This window comes from Phyllobates terribilis, unplaced genomic scaffold (genome assembly GCF_046119375.1).
Source record: "Phyllobates terribilis strain yellow unplaced genomic scaffold, ASM4611937v1 Scaffold_5__5_contigs__length_657084704, whole genome shotgun sequence".
Classification (NCBI taxonomy): Eukaryota; Metazoa; Chordata; class Amphibia; order Anura; family Dendrobatidae; genus Phyllobates; species Phyllobates terribilis.
Window position 1 is genome coordinate 27180798 of NW_027362765.1, and position 21305 is coordinate 27202102.

A 21305-nucleotide genomic window follows, 5' to 3' on the forward strand; every position below is an offset into this window, starting at 1 on the left:
ATCTGCGCCAGCATCTCCCTTATGACAGAAAGAGTGAAGCAACCGGGGGGAATAAAGTTCAATTCCTCTCAGCAGTGGGGCTCTCAGGGTGAACGCCGCACCATGTCAGAATGGTTTGAAACTGCAGATTAACGCCATATCTGCAGGTTAATAGCGTTTTTTCACATGACAGGTTCCCTTTAACATCTCCACTGATAATTCGCTCTCCCCATCTGCTACTTATCCTTTATATCTAACATTTTCTCTTGGCCTTTAACCCCTTTGAGACCTTGGGTTTTTGCGTTTTCATTTTTGGCTCCGTTTTCCAGAGCCATAATTTTTTATATTTTTCCGTCAATATGGCCATCTGAGGGCTTGTTTTTTGTGGGATAAGTTGTACTTTTGAACACCATTGGTTTTAGGCTGTGTGCCCATGTAGCGTTTTACAAGCGTGTATGCTGCGGAATTTCCGCAGCATAAACGCTTGGGAAACGCTTAGTAATCCGCCCCCCATGGTCCCCAATGACAAGCCGCACTTTCAATGCCCATGTTGCGGATTTTTCCGCAGCGTTTATGCTGCGCTCAAAAATCCGCAGCATTTCCATTAATTTTGCGGAAACGCAGCATAATCGCCGCCATTGACTTGCATTGAAACGCATAATATCCATATCAGTACATTTGTACACACGGATATTATGCGTTTCTATGTGCGGATAGTACCCAAGTCTGGAGGAGAGGAGACTCTCCTCCAGACCTGGGTACCATAGAAACTGTAAAAAAAAGAATTTAAAATAAAAAATAAAGATTATACTCACCTTCCGATGTCTTCCCGGTGTTTTGTCTGCTCCGTCCAGTATCTTGCAATGTTTGCGTTGATGTGAAGGACCTGCCATGACGTCACTGAGTCATGTGACCCATCACATGGCTCAATGACGTCACCGCAGGTCCTTCACACCACCGCAAGCAGTGCAAGACACTGGACGGAGCAGGCAAAACACCGGGAAGACACCGGAAGGTGAGTATAAACTATTTTTATTTTTCACCATTCTTATTCTTTTTTTTTAACTAACTTGGTCACACTTGGTTAACTAACTTGCATGGAGAACAGTGTGAACAAGTTGTCAAGCACTTTTCCAAGTGATGCTAAATCGCTTGAAAAAGCGCTTGATAACCCGCATGCAGAAATGCATGCAAAGACGCTTCACAAACGCTTCTACCTGGCGGGAAAACCGCATGCGTTTTTCCTGCCAAGGAGAAGCGTAAAAAATATGCTTAATTTCCGCAACGTGGGCACGTAGCCTTACCGTATCATGTATTGGAAAATGGGAAAAAAATTCCAAGTGTGGTGAAATAGCAAAAAAAAGTGCAATTCTACAATACTTTTTTGTTTTATTTTACCATTTTCACTAAATGCTAAAACTGACCTGCCATTATGATTCTCCAGATCATTATGAGTTTATAGATACCAAACATTTAGAGGTTCTTGTGATGACACTGCTTCTAATCTTAATTAGCCATATGTCTAGATTTGTTAGGCCAGGAGAAATACACTATTGTGTTTGTGTTGACTTTCGAATTTTATGTGTTTTGGCTGGTCAAAAAGGACAGTGCTCAGGGAAGAACAATAATGTTTCTAATATGCTAATTACATATTGTCTTAAACCAGCTAGTTATTGATTTAAAGAGCATGGAGATTAGCTCAAACAATGAGCTCTGAGCCCTGAACCTTCCCCCTTGTCCTGGGAATGATGGCTTGAAAGGACAAATGTGAAACTTAAAAAGGGATTTATATCGTGGTGTGAGGCTACATCCAGAGAGACATAGATTTGGATTCTAGAGGATTCCAGCCTAAGGGTACACGGCCTTGGCTGGAGGAATACAGATCTGCTCCATTGACCATCAGAGAACTCATGGATACATTTTGGAGAAAGCCAGGTTGGGACAATGAAGTCACCTGGAACCCATGGAGTTGTTCAGAGAGGCCAGGGTGGAACCCTCGGGTCTCCTGGCCTTTTTACCTTGATGGACTGTCTATGTGGGTGTCCACCTAAAGCGGGGTTCCACTAGTTGAGGTCGTTGGCCCTGGAAGTCCCAAAGTCGCAGATGATCTGTTCCTGGCGGGCCAGAGGATGGAACAGACTGTGTAATTTTGCACCATATTGGATATTTGCTGGGATTGTTCTGTGTATTTATTGTCCGTTTTGTGGTTCAATATAATATTGCCACACTGTTTTACCATCACCCTGTGTTGTCTAAGTAGTAAGTATTATGCCCACGGAAGACCCCGGCTCTTCACATACTGGTGGCAGCAGTGGGATACTACTCAGCCCAGATCTGGGGGAGCTGCAAGGGGACTGGTGTTCGCACACACCGTCCAAAGGGCTCCGCAACCAGGGAGGCATATAGACAGACCCAGCAGACCATAGGTGAGGGATACACAGCAGGTTTCAGATGCTACCATGTCCAACCTCACCAGCCCGGCCATGGGAGGAGGACCGGAGGGGATATACAGCGCAAAGAAGAAACGGCAACTACGGGAGCTGTGCCAGCTTCAACGGATTGAATACCAGATCATCAACACTCATCAGATTTAATTCAGGAACCACAGGATGCAGAGGACGACATGTGTGGATACAATTGAGTCAGGTCTCGTCAATTACATGTGGAGTTTATTCGTAAGGAAGACATAGAATATGCTCTGAGGAAACTGGATGAGAGGAGTAACACGTTGCACACACGGCTCCGCTCCATACACCTCTAACACACGAGGCTCCGCTCCATACGCCTCGTACACGCGCGGCTCCTCTCCGTACGACTCGTACACGCGCGGCTCCTCTCCGTACGCCTCGTACACGCGCGGCCCCGCTCCATACGCCTCGTTAACACACGGCCCCGCTCCGTACGCCTCGCACACGCGCGGCCCCGCTCCGTACGCTTCGCACACGCGCGGCCCCGCCCCGTACGCCTCGCACACGCGCGGCCCCGCCCCGTACGCCTCGCACACGCGCGGCCCCGCTCCGTACGCCTCGCAGATGAGCGGCCCCGCTCCGTACGCTTCGCACATGCGCGGCCCCGCCCCGTACGCCTCGCACACGCGCGGCCCCGCCCCGTACGCCACGCACACGCGCGGCCCCGCTCCGTACGCCTCGCAGATGAGCGGCCCCGCTCCGTACGCCTCGCAGACGAGCGGCCCCGCTCTGTACGCCTCGCAGACGCGCGGCCCCGCTCCGTACGCCTCGTACACGCGCGGCTCCGCTCCGTACTCCTCGTACACGCGCGGCTCCGCACGCCTCGTACACGCGCGGCTCCGCTCCGTACGCCTCGTACACAGACGGCTCCGCTCCGCACGCCTCGTACACACGCGGCTCCGCTCCGTACTCCTCGTACACGCGCGGCTCCGCTCCGTACGCCTCGTACACGCGCGGCTCCGCTCCGTACGCCTTGTACAAGCGCGGCTCCGCTCGCCCCGTACACGCGCGGCTCCGCTCCGTACACCTCGTACATGCGCGGCTCCGCTCCGTACGCCTCGTACACGCGCGGCTCCGCTCCACACGCCTCGTACACACGCGGCTCCGCTCCGTACTCCTCGTACACACGCGGCTCCGCTCCGTACACCTCGTACACGCGCGGCTCCGCTTCGTACTCCTCGTACACGCGCGGCTCTGCTTCGTACTCCTCGTACACGCGCGGCTCTGCTCCGTACGCCTCGTACACGCGCGGCTCTGCTCCGTACGCCTCGTACACGCGCGGCTCTGCTCCGTACACCTCGTACACGCGCGGCTCCGCTCCGTACACCTCGTACACGCGCGGCTCTGCTCCGTACACACACGGCTCCGCTCCGTACACCTCGCACATGCGCGGCTCCGCTCCGTACACCTCGTACACACGCGGCTCTGCTCCATACACCTTGTACACACGCGGCTCCGCTCCGTACACCTCGTACACACGCGGCTCCGCTCCGTACACCTCGTACACACGGCTCTGCTACATCCACACTGTAAACCCCTCCTGACCCCACACATAACCTTCCCCTCATCCAGCACCATGACAACCAGCACAGCAGAGTCCTGCATTCACTGAGGCCCCTGATCATGTGACCCCTGACTCCTCCCCTCCTGTGACCTCATCACAGGTCCTGTGCACACAGCCATATATGTGGTGTTGGTAGTGTCTAGAGTGGAGGTGATTCTTTGAGGGGATGATGTCACTTGAAGGGGCGGGGCCTCCTTCAGTCCAGTGAGTGAAGATCGGACACCAGGAAGCAGTGTTGTGCTGAGGCTGCTGGGAAGGTGAGGACTGAGGGGCTGCACCATGGAGCCTGTGCAGGTGGGATGAGGACACAGGACTCAGTGTGAGTGATCTGAGGAGGGAGTTTAGAAGACCCCCAGCCCCATGCAAGTAACAGGACCCTCCTCCTTCCCCATACAGACCCCCAGCACTCAGCCCCATGCAAGTAACTGCACCCCTTCCTTCCCTGTGCAAACCCCATGCAGCCCAACTCAAGTAACAGGACCCCTCCTATACCCATGCAGACCCCCAGCTTGTAGGCCTATACAAGTAAGAGGACCACCTCCTTCACCACGCACACCCACAGCTGCACACAAGTAGCAGCACAATAGTGTTGTCCTCTATGAACATACAGTGGCATGTAAAAGTTTGGGCATCCTGCATGGTTAGTAGCTAGTTGCTCCCCCTTTTTCACAGCTTGTAAAAGCTTTTTGTAGCCAGATAAGAGTCTTTCAAATCTTGTTTGAGGGATTTTCATGCATTCTTCCTTGGAAAATTCTTCCAGTTCTGTGAGATTCCTGGTCGTCTTGCATGCACTACTGGTTTGAGGTCTAGCCACAGATTTTCAATGATGTTCTGATCAGGAAACTGTGAAGACCATTGTAAAACCTTCAGCTTGCACCTTTTGAGGTCGTCTAGTTTGGATTTTGATGTGTGTTCAGGATCATTATCCATTTGTAGAAGTCTTCCTCTTTTCAACTTCAGCTCTTTTACAGATGGTGTTATGTTTGCATCAATGAACTGGATTATAAATTGGTAAATATGCAATGTGTTAAAGCATGTTCACATTGGTCATTAAACAGACAAAACCTAAGATAGAAAGTACATGAACATATTCCCTACTATAAGTAAGTAAAAAGCAAAAGTGCATATAAATAACATGGGGTACTTGGTAAACTCTGTTTTTCATTTAGGCTATGTGCGCATGATCAGGATTTGAAGCAGAAATTTCCTGAGTGTTTCTGCATATCCTTTTCAGAAAAAGCGCTGCGGAAAAAATGTGCGTTTTTGACGCTTTTTTTATGGGGTTTTTGAAGCGTTTTTGACCATCAATGAATGCATTTTGGAGCTAAATAAAGTTATTTGGTGGAACATTGCTTTAACCCTTGGATTACTGTCAGAACTGGGGTGAGTATATTGGTTAATTTAAATGATTAAAGAATGTACCTGTTGTATTTCAAATAAAGTGTTTTGTGTGTTTATTTAACTCTTTACTTTTAATTAGGTATGGTGATGAAAGGGTCTGACTCCTTATCATCACCAAGCAAAAGAGCTAGGTGTCAGCTAATGGCATTCACCCAATGTCATTAGTATTTCCATTCATGTAATTTATGCGGCAGCTGTGAGCTGCTATTTTTAGCCTAGGAAGGTGCCATTTGCAATCATGGTCCCTGGCTCACAGCTGTATAGTTAGCCTCTACTTCTCCCTCTATCAGCACCCAGCAGCGCTTTGGATGCAGCTTATTTTTGCAACGTCCAAAACTCGGTGTTCTAATGCCTCACTTTTGTTGTCGGTACATTTGAATCCACCGCATATAATGACATGCTGCGGGTGAGTTTGGGTACGTGGCCACGATCAGGAGCCGCTGCAGGTTTGACGCTGCGTGTTTATACAGAGTCAAACCCGCAGCATCCAGATGTTACAGCCAGGGCTGTGGAATCCACCTCCTAAAATATATAATAAATTGGGTACAGTAGTTCAATGCAGTTTGTGGGGAATATTTTTTCATTAGAATTTGGGAAAGTTATGAAATGTCCTATTCCTGATCTAAGGGTCTAGACTTTTACCTGAATCTGTGCTACAGTAAATTATCACTTAAACATGAGCCATGTATGAGGGAGTCGGTGTCATGGAAATTGAGTAGTCGGAGTTGGAGGTTTGGCTTACCGACTCCACAGCCCTGGTTACAATATAGTGGATGGGATCTCTAGAAATCCCATGTCCACTATGCGTGCAGAATAGGAACAAATGACTCTCCTGATTGTCTAGATAACCTAATGAGGATTTATGGAGGCTGTGAGCAATTGGAACTACAAAAAATACCCCCCAAAACTTCCTTACCCCACATACAAAATTCACCCCTCCTCCTCATCCCTGCATTGAAAACCTTCCGCACTACTAAGATATGATTAAGATCAATAGTACTGCCACTTCAGCACCGTTATAAATAGTGAATCTTTAACATGCCCTACGAATAGAACATAATAGGTATTGTGAGAGATACAGGTGCATCTCACTAAATTAGAATATCATCAAAAAGTTAATTTATTTGAGTTCTTCAATACAAAAAGTGAAACTCATATATTATATAGAGTCATTACAAACAGTGATCCATTTCAAGTGTTTATTTCTGTTAATGTTGATGATTACAGCCAATGAAAACACAAAAGTCATTATCTCACTAAATTAGAATAATTAAAAAAAACACTGCACAGGCTTCCTACACGTTTAAAAAGGTCCCTTAGTCAGTTTCAGTAGGCTCCACAATCGTGGGGATGACTGCTGACTTGACAGATGTCCGGAAGGCAGTCATTGACACACTCCACAAGAAGGGTAAGCCACAAAAGGACATTGCTAAAGAAGCTGGCTGCTTACAGAGTGCTGCATCCAAGCATATTAATGGAAATTTGAGTGGAAGGAAAAAGTGTTGTAGAAAAAGGTGCACAAGCAACCGGGATAACCGCAGCAAAGGATTGTTAAGAAAAGGCCATTCAAACATTTGGGGGAGATTCACAAGGAGTGGACTGCTGCTGGAGTCATTGCTTCAAGAGCCACCACACACAGACATATCCAGGACATGGGCTACAAGTGTCGCATTCCTTGTGTTAAGTCACTCATGACCAATAGACAACGCCAGAAGCGTCTTACCTGGGTCAAGGAGAAAAATACCTGGACTGATGCTCAGTGATCCAAGGTATTATTTTCAGATGAACGTAACTTCTGCATTTCATCTGGAAATCAAGGTCCCAGAGTCTGGAGGAAGAGTGGAGAGGCCACAATCCCAGCTGCTTGAGTTCTAGTGTGAAGTTTCCACAATCAGTGATGGTGTGGGGAGCCATGTGATCTGCTGGTGTAGGTCCACTGTGTTTTATCAAGACCAAAGTCAGCACAGCCGTCTACCAGGAAGTTTTAGAGCACTTCATGCTTCCCTCTGCCGACAAGCTTTTTGGAGATGGAAATTTCATTCTCCAGCAGGACTTGGCACCTGTCCACACTGCCCAAAGTACCAATACCTGGTTTAAAAACAGTATCACTGTGCTTGATTGGCCAGCAAACTCGCCTGACCTTAACCCAAGAGGGTATTGCCAAGAGGAAGATGAGAGACACCAGACCCAACAATGCAGACGAGCTGAAGGCTGCTATCAAAGCAACCTTGGCTTCCATAACACTTCACCAGTGCCACAGGCTCATCGCTTCCATGCCACGGCACATTGATGCAGTAATTGATGCAAAAGGAGCCCCGACCAAGTATTGAGTGCATTTACTGAACATACATTTCAGTAGGCCAACATTTCGGATTTTAAAAACATTTTTCAAGATGATGTTATAAAATATTCTAATTTACTGAGATAATGACTTTTGTGTTTTCGTTGGCTGTAAGCCATAATCATCAACATTAACAGAAATAAACACTTGAAATAGATCACTCTGTAATGACTCTATATAAAATGAGTTTCACTTTAACTTTTTGATGATATTCTAATTTTGTGAGAAGCACCTGTAAATACTCAATTGATTTAGCAGTAATTAAGCATGGCCTTACAGAAGTGGGCAACAGAATAAGTGTCATGAGCAGTGGGACAGTGTAGAGAACACAGGAGAGTGCTGTAGGGCTGTATCTCCAGGGCAATGCTGATGAATGAGTTAATGCAGGAGGGAAATGAGGGAGGTGGTTGTGGCACATAGGTTCTGTCATGCTGACTCTCCACTATGAAGTGGGAGCAAGATGTCTCCATGTTGACTGACCAGCCAGGAAGCAATGTCACACACAGAGCCTGCATTATGTAATGGAGCACAAGCATTGTGCCCCCATGGTTATGCAGGAGGGGATGGAGGGAAACTATGTGGATCAAACAGTGTGGCTCCCTGGTTTATTTGGACAGGAAGTGCGGGAACACATGCCTGGAATGCTTTAATCATTAAGGTTGCAATGTGTATATATAGATAGAATAACTCTTAACGAAAGCTAATGCTATTGGTGGGGGTACCTGTGCAACACCGAGCACGCCCCAGAATCCCAGGTACCCCCACCACCCCTCAGGTAAGATGCCGTACCTATTCAGACTATAGGATGGACCCCATCTTATAAAAATTTTTTTTTTCCTATTTTCCACCCCAAAATTTTGGGTGCATCTTATGGTTCAATGCGTCTTATAGTCTGAAAAATATGGTATCTCTTAATGAAAGCTAATTCTATTGGTGGGGGTACCTGTGCAACGCTGAGCACGCCCCATAATCTCCATTTTTATGGAGGAGTGCAGCACTCTGCACACTTCTCCTATACATAAGCTGGGTTCACACCCAGCTCCATACCCCATCTTGTTCGCTATCTTTGGATCTACTAGAGTCATTGCCCTTGTACAAATACACTCCCTGATGAGACCTCATGAATGAGGCTGAAACTCGTAGGTAGGGATTTTTGTAGGAGTACGTTTGTTTCTAGGATATACACTTGGGTACAGGAGCTTCGCTGGGCACGACAGGGACAGTAGAAAAGAACCTTCTTGTAAGCTGCTGACCCGGTCTTTCCATCCAGCAGGAACTAAGTGCATCCAGGAAGGAGTGAGGGGAGATGGAGCCATTCTTCCTGAGCACTGGTAATACTGAGCACTTGATCAATGTACTGCAGGTATTTTGGAGATTTACTATGTTTGAAGCTCTGATTGTGTATTTAATCTTTGCAATCTGCTGAAACTACTGATAGCAGTGAGCACCTTATCTACCCAGCTATTCTGTGAGCGTGAACAAGTGCTTGACTGATCTGAGCTCGGCTCTTTTACTGCGATAATTGTTTTAAATATTTGATTATTTAAATTAATTTTTAATAAGTTAATGAGATCCTTCTGTAAATTCTCACTGAGTGCAAGAACCTAAAGCAGAGATGTCTTTTATTTAATTAAAACCAGTGTTTACTAAGTGCCCTATGTTGTGTATATGCACTTTTGCCTTTTACTTACTTTATAATATGGTATATGTTCATTTAGTTGCTGTCTTAGGTTTTGTTGTCCTCTAAGTGGGTCTTACCCTACATGAACTTTATGGAGAGCATAAATAGTGGGAATGGTGACAATTAGGTGCAATGAATTCAAATTCTGAGATTAGTTTTTTATCTAGACCCTCGACCAAAAGAATGTCATAATATTTAGACTTGGGGGGGTGGGGTGGATAAAAGGGAATTTAGAAAATGCATCAGTGACACCTCGTAGACATCAGACATAAAAGGGATACCCCATTACTAGACAAATTAGAGGGTACCATCAGGGTGACAACAGAGCTATCACCTTTTGTATTTTAGAGGTTGTCAGACAAAATGTCAGATAAGGAGATTGGAATAAACTAATCCTCCAAATAGAATGTCAATGGATTTTCCGTTTGGACTCTCTCGCCCCCACGGGATTGAATGAACAGATGACCTTGGTGGTTTTATTTAGGATCTGTATATGGGAATTTCTACTGTAAGCCGGTTACACTACTTCTGGCTCCATACAAGAGAGACAAGTTTTGCATTGCTAGACACCTCTTATCATGGTGTACACCACAGGTGATATCTACTGTTCTGTGAACCCCAGTTTTTATTCCACACTCCCGTACTTCCAATATTGCACTGACTGATATATGTATCTACATCATACTAATCTGCCTATTTTGGGCTTTTGCAGAGAGATTACAAGTATATATATTGATTCTGATTTATATCTATTTTCTCTCTTAATATATTTAAATATCTGCAGTAACTTACCGTATTTTACGGACCATAAGATGCACTTAACACCCCCCCCCCCCCAAAAAAAAAAAAATTGGGGGGGGGGGGGGGTAAAAGGGGGGTGCGTCTTATGGTCCGAATGTAGTCCAAATACAGTTGTTATAGTGCTTACTGTGGTGTGGGTCGGAGGCAGTGTTGTCGCATTGCAGATAGCGGGATCGCACCGCATGGATCAGCGGCGCCGCCATTAATGCACTATGGCCCACCTTTGTGTGACCCCTCTTCCTGCAGTGCGACCACGCACAGGCAAGCATTATACTGTAGTTTAATTAAAGCACATACAGTAAAACACTGTACCACTGTGGTGAACTATAACTCCCAGCATGCCATAGGAGCTGCATGACATGCTGGGAGTTATAGTTCTCCTCAGGGAAACCACATGACATAAATGGTACCTATGGGCTCTTAAAGAGGACATACCGTACGTGACTGAAGTCATACAGCTAGTACCTGGTACACACTGCTTGTGGATCATGCAACATGTATTAGGTGCTGGCTGTATGACTGTATTTATGTTGTTAAATATTTTACCACATTTATTTGCCCTATTTTCCACCTTTAAAACCTGGGTGCGTCTTCTGGTCCCATGCAATGTGTTAATATCGCACCTGCTGTGAAATTTATTGGTCCCCGTTGTGGCATTTTTTGTAAAATGCAGTCATATCTTATCCTTTCCTATGCCGCGCAGGCGCCTCCTCCAGGCAACTGACTGTTGCTGTGACAGCGGGGGCGTGCACTCGGCGTTGATGGACTCATACTGCCCATGCACCAGTAAGGGGCGCTGTTTTAGACACCCTGACATTATCTGATGTCCAGGACACATGCGCGAATCGCAGTCTTGACCTCTTGTGTTTGTAATATCTGCGCATGCGCACTGGAAGATCCTGCTGGCGGCTTACATGCGCTATACACCATTTGGGAACACTTGTCCTCACTGCGTTAGCCCTCTAGCATTCTGGGAGTGCGTGATGTCATCAACATGGTCCCTTTATAGAGTGATAAAAGCCTTCAGCTATACACATTATCAGCTGGGCATCTATTTCCACTGTCTACAGATATTAGCTGACATATCTCCTCACCATACTGTGTTTTTCTATCTTGTATTGTTTTTAAATGGATTGATACACATTGATATTTTTGGCGACCTCTTTTGTTACTTGTGTATATATAACAATAGCAATAACAGTGTTAGAAGACATACACTGACCCATAAGTGTCCTCTCTTGCTGGAATGGCGCCAGCCCTGCCTTCCTCTTGGGCTGGGCTGTGGATGACGCTGTTTAAACTGCTGTGTTCATCTTTTCGACATAGTCCTCTTTATCTAATAAAGATTTAGTTACTTTCTACATAGCTGTGGGCTCATGACCATTTCTTCTTTTTTTGTTTGATGTGTGATCTAAAGTATATAGGTTTTATTAGTAGATGTCAAGAAAAAAACTGAATTTAGTAAAATAGTAAAGATAGTAACAGAATAATAATTCCACACTACTCCTGAGCCACCACTGCTTGAGTCCTCCCAACAGTCTCTGTATTTCCTGGTCAGCCCCAACAAACTTAAGATACCTATGGCCAATTAGTTGTTGAAGCAATGGCCATCATAGCCAAGTAATTGGGAGCATGGAGGAGAGGACTTGTTAAGCAATTCAACTGATGTTCCACTCCGTACGAGATAGTTTGTAGATTTTATATTCTCTTATCTCCACATATGTTTCCTCTTATTATCTCCAGTAATTGCATTATTACACAGGATTCTTTATGATGTTACATCGTTCCAATCTTCTTCACATTCAGGTCCCTACAATATCAGATCTTCTCAGTGGAGTTCTTCTATATTTAGACAATTTTTCTGATTTACCTATCAAGGATGGATATGGACTAGAACAAAATGGTGGAGAGGCTATTACAACTCACCCTAGAGATCCTCTTCCGGCTTACTGGAGAGGTGAGATATTCTGATGTCACATTACATCATTCTTATCTATGGGAATAACAGATGGAAAGAACTGGAGAGGTGTGGACTCTGGAAATATCTGTAATGAGATTTATTAATGTGTCTCTCCATAACCAGGATTACACAGTAGTGAAGAAGACCTCTAGTGAGCGCTGTCAGACCCCTGTGTCTGAGGGATGGGGAAGAACCCTGAGCCCAATCACTGAGCCTCCACCTCACCCCCTGATACATGAGGACATCAATGACCAGAAGATCCTAGAACTCACCAACAAGATGATTGAGCTGCTGACTGGAGAGGTGACACTGCTGGGACATAATACAGTAACACTATGAAGGGATCGGGAGGGATAACTGTATTATTGTATGTGTCAGGTTCCTATAAGATGTCAGGATGTCACTGTATATTTCACCATGGAGGAGTGGGAGTATTTAGAAGGACACAAAGATCTGTACAAGGACATCATGATGGAGGTTCCCCAGCCCCTCACATCACCAGGTAATAGACAAGATTAAATACACACGGCCTATAATTATCTGTATGTAAAGAATTAATTAATTCCCTGTATGTGTTTCTTCCAGTTCTATCCAGTAAGAGGACAACACCAGAGAGATGTCCCCGTCCTCTTCTTCCACAGGACTGTAAACAAGAAGATCCTACTGTTCCTCAGGTAGATGGAGAGAAGGTGTCATGAAGTCTCCCCTATTATGTGTAGACGGCTGTGAAGGTCTTGTGCTCAGTCTTGTTTTACCCACCATTATTATATGTTTTATACTTGTGTAATGAGAACGGTGGAGATGGCAGGGTTAGAGCCGATCATAGATGTGACTTCTCCATCTATCTGTGACTTTTACAATATTTGTTTCAGGGTGAAGATCTGACCCATATTAATACTACAGAGACATATGTGCGGGTTGATGAGCGGTGTAAAGAGGAGTTTCCTACAGATAACTGTCCAGGTGAGTATTAACAACTAAATGCAGAGAAGTCACAAATTCTTCTCAGTCATCAGCTTTCTCTGCTTTATCAGCGGTGTAGTCCAGACAGATCACAATTGTGTGATCACCATTCTGCTACCTGCATGTTCCTCCACACGATATTTTTCAAATTACTTTGGGCATTGAAAGCCCTTCTTCTATAGAGCTTACAACCTGGAGGATCCACCAACCTCCTGCAATCAGAAAATGCTGACCCTTACCTGCCCAGATCAGTAAACTACAAAGCCAAATGACAACATAAGTAGAATGTGCTGACAAATTAGGAAATTATTTGAAGAAAAATATTATGATGGGCCTCTAAGAGAAAGCGGAGGGTAATGATGCTGTTACATTCGTAGAATCCTGTTATTTTACTGGATGAATCTAACTTCTCTCCCTTCTGTGCTGCTGAATGTGCTCATATGGTCCATACAAGACCAGGTCCAGTCTTTGTGGCTAAACTTCGCTTTTATGACCGACAACATGAAATGTGCATTGAGGGCCAGTGTGAATGTCTCTACAATAACAACAGAGTTTCCCTTTATCCTGAATTATCAATTTCTTTTAAAACCGACTAACTTCAAAGAGGATTGCGATAAACTACATAAAGAAACATTACACCTGTGCCATGATATATCTTTAAGCTGTTTTTTGGCTGATGGGTGTAATATACATTTATTCACACCTGCAAGGGATGTGTTGGCATGGCTCAAGCCCTGGTTTCATGTCATCAATCCATGTCAGATTTGGGCAAAGTGTGGCCCGCGGGCCATATTCGTCCGAGGCAGCCAAGGGGCTGGTTAACAGTGGGCCGCACCGTGCTCGCACGCTCGCTGTCTCCTCAAAGTCTGTCTCAATCTGTGCTGACTGCATTAGTGGAGGCTTTGGGGCTCTCCTGCTGGACTTGGGGAGACCTGTGTGGGGCTCTCCTGCTGGACGTGGGGAGACCTGTGTGGGGCTCTCCTGCTGGACGTGGGGAGGCCTGTGTGGGGCTCTCCTGCTGGACGTGGGGAGGCCTGTGTGGGGCTCTCCTGCTGGACGTGGGGAGGCCTGTGTGGGGCTCTCCTGCTGGATGTGGGGAGGCCTGTGTGGGGCTCTCCTGCTGGACGTGGGGAGGCCTGTGTGGGGGCACTGATGTATAGAAGTGACTGTATTCGAGTTCAAACAGAATATAGAGAGATATCAGCATACTTAATTCTGCTCAATATTAATTGATATAATTAATATTAATAATAATTATAATATATTAATATTGAGCAGAATTAATTTTAGCCTATTGGTTCAGCCCTCCATAACAGTCACAGTGTCTCATGTTGCCCCTCGGTAAAATTAATTGCCCACCCCTGCTCCATGTCAGTATTTCCATTATGTTTTCGATACTAATGAATTCAGATTCCTGCACAATTGCTCCTGTAATGTGGAGCACTAATACCTTCTCTACTCTTCAGGTCAGAACTCATAGTTGCTCCAATGGTCCACCATAAATGGTTGCAACTCTAGTTTGTTATATTTCTCCCCCAAAACATATGTTCTTTATGGGGATGTAACATGTTTTCTTATTCTGTCTCCTTTTTGTATGAGTTCATTCTGTATGATGTATTTGATTGTGGTGGGATCGGCCTGCCTCACTGTTTTTTTGTTCATTGTGCCTCCCAGAAAAATGGAATGGAAAGTGATCAAAAAAAATTTTATACCTTAAAAATTGTAGCAGTGAAAACGTCAACTTGTCCCAGGAAAAAAAAAACCTCACATGACTGTCATCAGAAATATAGAAATATTATAGTACTCAAAATATTGCAATACAAAAATTGTTTTTGCAAAAAAAAGCATTGTTTAGTGTGATAGCAGCCAAACATAAAAAACCCAATATTAATCTGGTATCACTGTAATCGCACCGATCTGAAGAATAAAGTTGTCTAATCACTTATATAGCACGAGGAACAGCATAAAAAATAAATAAAACCAATTCTTGACCTGCTGTTGATTAGTTCATCTTGCCTCCCAAAGATCGCAGTAAGGCTCTGCTCACATTTATCCTGCGCTATACGCTGCGCGCTTACACCGGGGTTTTCGTGTAAATCTCTGAAATACATGATTCAGATGGAACCCCGGCGGAAGACCTCCCTACAATGAGGCAGATGGAGGCACTGTGGACGCCGTCTGGCTTATGATCTGGTGGTGTCTCTTTTTAAGCATTGCAAGAAGGTCACTGGTAACATGTTAAAGGGGTGGTTATTAGCTTCAGTGATATGAACTTGGACGTTTGCTCCAGCATATTATGTGGTGAGAGAGGCTAATCGGCCATGACAGGGCCAGGTTTGTTGTGAGTAGCTAAAGAGTTGGGCAGAACGGTTGTTCGCCATATCTCCACTCTGGGGTGTGGTCCAGGAGGTGAAATTTAACCTCTGGACTCTTAAATAATACTCTTTTCTGTATTATTTTCTCTACTGAGGACTTCTCAAAGTATCAATATCACGATATTCTTATAAAAAAATTTATCGATTTATTCTTGGATTGTCCATTAAAAAGAATCAAATTTCAGCAGGTACATACAATAATTAGTTATTAAGTAATTGTCCATCTGTCCATAATTAGCTTAATTGTTTAGGTTCACCCATCTTTCCTTGGATCCTGGCTGGTAAATTACGTCTTTGTCCAGCACGTGTCCGGCCTACATGTCAGCTGCTTCTCCGCATGCAGATCCTTCTTCTGTGTCTTGTGGGCTGGGAAGAGCGAGCGAAAGAGAGACCCCCCTGCCTCCAACCATGGGTTTTATATGGCACCTGTTCTCTGCCTATGGTAGCAAACTAAAAATACACACACAAATGACGCATGTCAACTAGAAACGATGGCTGATGCAATCCTTGTGCAATGTATAGAACTCAGAATTAAGAATAAAATGAATATCCATAATTAATTATTTAACATTCCCCCCTTTTTGAGGATAAAAAGACTTTAACTGAAAATCCACAAAAGAAGACAGGTTCATCATTAGGACAACAATCATTTTTTTCCTTTCCTTCTTCCTTGGCAATATCATTTAATTTCCATAATAATAATAGTATCAATATCTAATTATTGTTATATAATGATGTGAATTCATGTTATGGTAAGCCGTGACTAATATTCATTTAACATGTATAATTATACTTCCCTAAATCTAAATCGAAGTAATCACGGGTCCAATCGTTATCATCTGATGTCATCGGGTCGTCGTCTCGTCTTCTTCTTGGTTCTTTTATAACACAGTCTTTAGATGAAAACTCCTTTGAAATAAATTATAGTGTGTAGATATTGTACAGTCCATAATGGTGTTCATTATTGTTCAGTCCATAAACTGTACTCTTTATTAGAAAGATCATGTGTGTCAATTGATAAGAAAACGAAGTCCATGGATGAAATGTAGCTTTAATATCTGTGCAGTGTCACCTGGACTTACGTTGGATTGTCTTCAGATAATTCTGGAATTCTCCGTGTCGCACTGGTCTCGTGTCACTTTTGGAACAGATGTGACGTCTTTGGTCAGCAAAGCAAGGGTTAACTTGACACTTCCCTGCTTTATATAGTACCATAACCAGTACTCAGTCCTTTATGTACAGGACACATATGCCAGGTATTACTTGTTCACCAGCTTTCATTGAAACGTTGCAGGTGATAAGAAAACACTGGAACGTGATGGAACTTGAACACAACCCAGTTCATTTAAGATCACCGTCCTCTGTAGTCCTGGTTATCAGTGGTGTGAATGTATTGTATGTATTTGACACAGTCTATTATCACTCAGCATTCACACCTGTTACCTTCTGAGACTTCCAGATATCGGTTGCTTCTTCTTGTAACCTTTGAGAGTCTCTTTGATTTATAAATATGGAAAGTCTTTATTAAGATAGAATTCATAATTGTGATGTCTTGATTGAAGTCTTCATTCCCTAATCTGATACCAAATCTGGCAATTTTTACTAACCTATAATATCACAGCGTACCAGAGCAATCAATAATATCCATCTAATATCAAAATATTAAAATAATCATCTCATATGGCTTATAACATATATGAAATCTTCTGCGTATTTAATAGAGTTCACTATGGGGATGACTCATTCTAGGAGAGTTTTATATTGGCTTTTGGTAAGATTTTACCTTTTCTGATTTTACAAATTTAGCTTGATTTATTTTCTTTTCACGATTCTCATGTTTTCTAACAGAATCCAGCAACTGAGCGCATTTAAATGGAGAAACTTTTTGTGACGCAATAACTTGGGATACTGGATTTAAGAATTTGAATTTTTGTACAAAAGTATTTATCATTTGTTGTAATTTTCAATTTTTGATGAGAGCTTTGTACAACCGTTCAAATATGGACATGAATGTATATGTACATTCCTTCCTAACAATCCGTAATTTCTGCAGATCTTCTATGTTGGGAAAATCCTTTGTGACACAATAAATCAAATATCTTAATCTGTCCGATCATTTTCCCATCCATTAGGAGAGTCATTTTCACAGGGCATTCAATTTAAACGTCTGGAAGATCACCTAATATGTCAGTTTCCCATATGTCAGTCATGTCTCCTCCCATGTCAGGTTTCTGTATGTTCGTCTCTTGGTCAGACGCAAGGTCTGGAGGCCGACATTAGGTTTCCATACTTTGCAGTAGAAGGGGATTTGCTATATTGGGTGACTAAGCTGGGGGGAAGGTATTTTAACAACTTGTAGTATCAGGACCCTATAGGTGTAGGGTGTGTTAGAAATGGTCTATTCCCATGTCTTGGGTGTTTATCTGGGTGTAGACAAGACCAAAGAGCAGATCCTTCTTAGGTTCTCCTGGCCCGATTTTACCAAGAGATTTCGAACTATTGTAGCTCCTGTCCCACTTGCCAGCTAACCGCCCCAGTCTCTCACTTCCGGAGTCCCCTAGTGCCATTACCCATTATAGAGGTTTGGTTTGACCACATTACCATGGGTCTAGTCAGACCCATTTTTAAGGCTTTTCTAGGAATTGTGGGATATTATCAGCAGTTTATCCCGAATTTCACTATAATAGCCGTTCCCTGACCGAACTCCTTAAGGGCAAAGGGCTTTCCAGGAGTTGAAGCTAGTCCTGTGTAAACAGCCAGTCTTGGTTGCACCGGACTTCACGAAGGAGTTCATGGTCCAGATGGATGATTCCGAAGTCTGGTTTGGAGCATTGTTGTCAAGAGAAATAAATGGGGAGGGAATTAAAATGTGATGAAAAAAAACACTCAGAATCACTGTGATACGTTGAAGCATCCCAGAGTTGTTACCTCATAAAGTGACACTGGCCAGAATTGAAAAAATTAACTTGGTCACGAAGGCGTAAACGGGCTCTGGCGCAAAAGGGTTAATAAATCATCAGTTGAGTTGCTGGGTGAGATCTGTGGTTCCTCTTGACTCTTTTTAATATAATACCCTTACCGCCTACTCACGGTTATACAGGTTCTGGATGCTGCCATATAATGACAACCAGGAGGGCACAGAAAATACAAAATCAGAAGACACAATGAGACTGTAAATGGGCCAGGATCACAAGAAGATCAAATGCACAGAACTGAATCAGAGGAGAACAAGGCTTTACCTGGCACCTTGCAGCAATGTGCTTTGAGCTTTAGTAGGGTGTGGTACTTTCCAATTACCTGAAGCAGGGAGCTGATTACTCCAGCTGGACAGTACACACACCCATACTGCCAGACCGGATGGTAGTACTGGTCCCGACCAACCTATTCCTAGTGGCTGGACAGATCCTGTGCCGCTCAGATCTTGTGGTTACAATGTCTCCTCCATCACCACAGAATGAATGATTGTGGCTGCTGGTGATAGAGGCAGACATCCCAGGAGCAGATTCCAGCGGAGATATGACCCACCATTCGTAGATGCTCCAATGTTGTAGAATGACTGACTGACTGAAAACCAGAGCCGAAGAAAACCCCATAAAGTTACTCAATTTTGTAAATTATAACCATCAGTGAATTAATCTATATGAGTAGTGACTATTTTGACATCGGAGTGGGGGCTTTTTTTTTGGGGGATGACTAGAAGTTTTTATTGGTATCATTTTCACCTACATAGCATTTTTTTGGTGGCTTTTTATTCCAATATTTTGGAGGCAGAATGAACAAACGGTTGAACACCGCGCTCTACTAGTCCATGCATTGACGTCTTCTAGTAGACTGTAAACTGTTATTGTCTTAGTGAATAATTACATTTTGCTACATAACTTCCCATTTCTATGGAGATTTTGAGTAGAAATGTTCAAAAATACAATGGAAGAATATTTTATTCAAAAATAATAAATTGTTTTATTCTTGGTAGATGACTGTACAAGGAGATCAGAGAAACAACTGACATGTTCAATTTTTAAATCAGATGACCTTGAGATCACACAGGATACAATTGAAGTGAATGTCATTACTCCAGATATACCATCATCCCTTCACAGCACAGATTTTTCATCTGATCCTATGAAGCAAGTCCTATCTTCTGATTCATTACAGACTACGAAGAAAAATAAAAGTCAGAAAAGAGGCATTAAAAAACAAACTGCTCTTCAACCAAAGAATCCAATTACACATTCAGAATATGGAAATAGTTTTCCTCTCGAAACCTCTTTTGTTACACATCAAAAAATTCACACAGAGGAGAAGACATTTTCTTGTCCCAAATGTGGGAGATATTTTAACCGGAAATCAGATTTTGTTAAGCATGAGAGAAAGCATACTGGTAGGGAGAAGCCATATTCATGTTTAGAATGTGGAAAATGCTTTGAACAGAAATCAACTCTTGTTACACATCACAGAACTCACACAGGAGAGAAGCCATATTCATGTTCAGAATGTGGAATATGTTTTATAAGGAAATCACACCTTGTTAGTCACCAGAGAACTCACACAGGGGAGAAGCCGTTTTCATGTTCAGAATGTGCAAAATGTTTTATACAGAAATATCACCTTGTCAGTCACCAGAGAACTCACACAGGGGAGAAGCCTTTTTTATGTTCAGAATGTGGAAAATGTTTTGCACATAAAGTAACACTTGTTAATCATCAGAGAACTCACATAGGGAAGAAGCCATATTCATGTTCAGAATGTGGAAAATGTTTTGCAAAGAAAATACATTTTGTTACACATCAGAAAGCTCACACAGGGGTGAAGACTTTTTCATGTTCAGAATGTGGAATATGTCTTCTACAGAAATCGTCGCTTGTTAGTCACCAGAGAACTCACACAGGGGAGAAGCCTTTTTCATGTTTTGAATGTGGGAAATGTTTTAGAGAGAAATCAAACCTTGTTAGACACCAGAAAAGTCACACACACACAGGGGAGAAGCCGTATTCATGTTCAGAATGTGGAATATGTTTTGTACATAAATCATCGCTTGTTAGACACCAGGGAGTTCACGCGTGGAGAAGTCTTATGGTCATTTCCTGAAGAAGTGCTTGACACTTTGAAACATGTTGACTAAAAACCACATGTTTGAATAAATCCTTGAGAACTGATTTCCTCCCACTCCAAAGAGCTATGGCATTTGGATTGTGAGCCCCATTGGGGACAGCAATGATAATGTCTGTAAAGCACTGCATAATATGATTGTGCTATATAAGCAATGCATAATAAAAAATAGAACTGTGTGTATGTAAATGTGCAGTGTCCAGCAGTGTTGTGTATGTATATGTGCGCTGCAGAGTGCTCATTAATGTCCCTGCTGTGACGTTATATGTAAATATAACACGTGGTACAGAGAAACACTAACAAATTTATTTCCCTACTGCACACTAGCACATTACAATTAGTGATATTGACTGTCACGTACATACTTCTCAGCACGTGACATGGGGTGCGCTTGCAAGGGTTAATTCATCTCCTCTCACTCAATCCAGCTCTCAGCCTCTATTTTAGGCTATAAAGTGAGCATATATCACACCCCAGCACATTCAGCACACCCCGATTTCTTAACGCCTTGCCACCATTTATCAAATACACGGGGTGATGAGTCCCCAAGATGTGTTACTATCAGACAATCAAAAGGTCACACACTCTCTGAAAGGTTATGGATCTTTAGTGCATACAAGAATCAAACTTCTTAAAAATTTAACCTTTAATATAAAAAGTATA

General features: G+C 43.5%; 1 protein-coding gene across 4 annotated transcripts; it reads left to right on the top strand.

Moving 5' to 3' along the window:
• Nucleotides 1-4113: 4113 nt before the first annotated feature.
• LOC141271798 (uncharacterized) lies at nt 4114-20789 on the top strand. 4 transcript variants are annotated; one of them, XM_073681958.1, is made up of 7 exons: nt 4114-4268; nt 12042-12192; nt 12319-12498; nt 12574-12697; nt 12781-12869; nt 13068-13158; nt 19507-20788. In XM_073681958.1, exons 2-7 carry the CDS (start codon nt 12136-12138, stop codon nt 20619-20621), a joined length of 1656 nt encoding a protein of 551 aa, XP_073538059.1. In that variant the 5' UTR covers nt 4114-4268; nt 12042-12135; the 3' UTR covers nt 20622-20788. The 4 variants fall into 4 exon arrangements, with proteins under 4 accessions (XP_073538059.1, XP_073538061.1, XP_073538060.1 ...); XM_073681960.1 differs by having other exon boundaries at nt 4115-4268; nt 12114-12192; nt 19507-20789; XM_073681959.1 differs by having other exon boundaries at nt 4116-4330; nt 19507-20789.
• Nucleotides 20790-21305: the final 516 nt, after the last annotated feature.

Coding starts and splice junctions, on each gene's coding strand:
- LOC141271798 (XM_073681958.1), top strand. CDS start 12,136: ATGGTGGAGAGGCTATTACAACTCACCCTAGAGATCCTCTTCCGGCTT. Junction 12,193..12,318: donor TCTTCCGGCTTACTGGAGAG/GTGAGATATTCT, acceptor CTCCATAACCAG/GATTACACAGTAGTGAAGAA. Junction 12,499..12,573: donor TTGAGCTGCTGACTGGAGAG/GTGACACTGCTG, acceptor TGTATGTGTCAG/GTTCCTATAAGATGTCAGGA.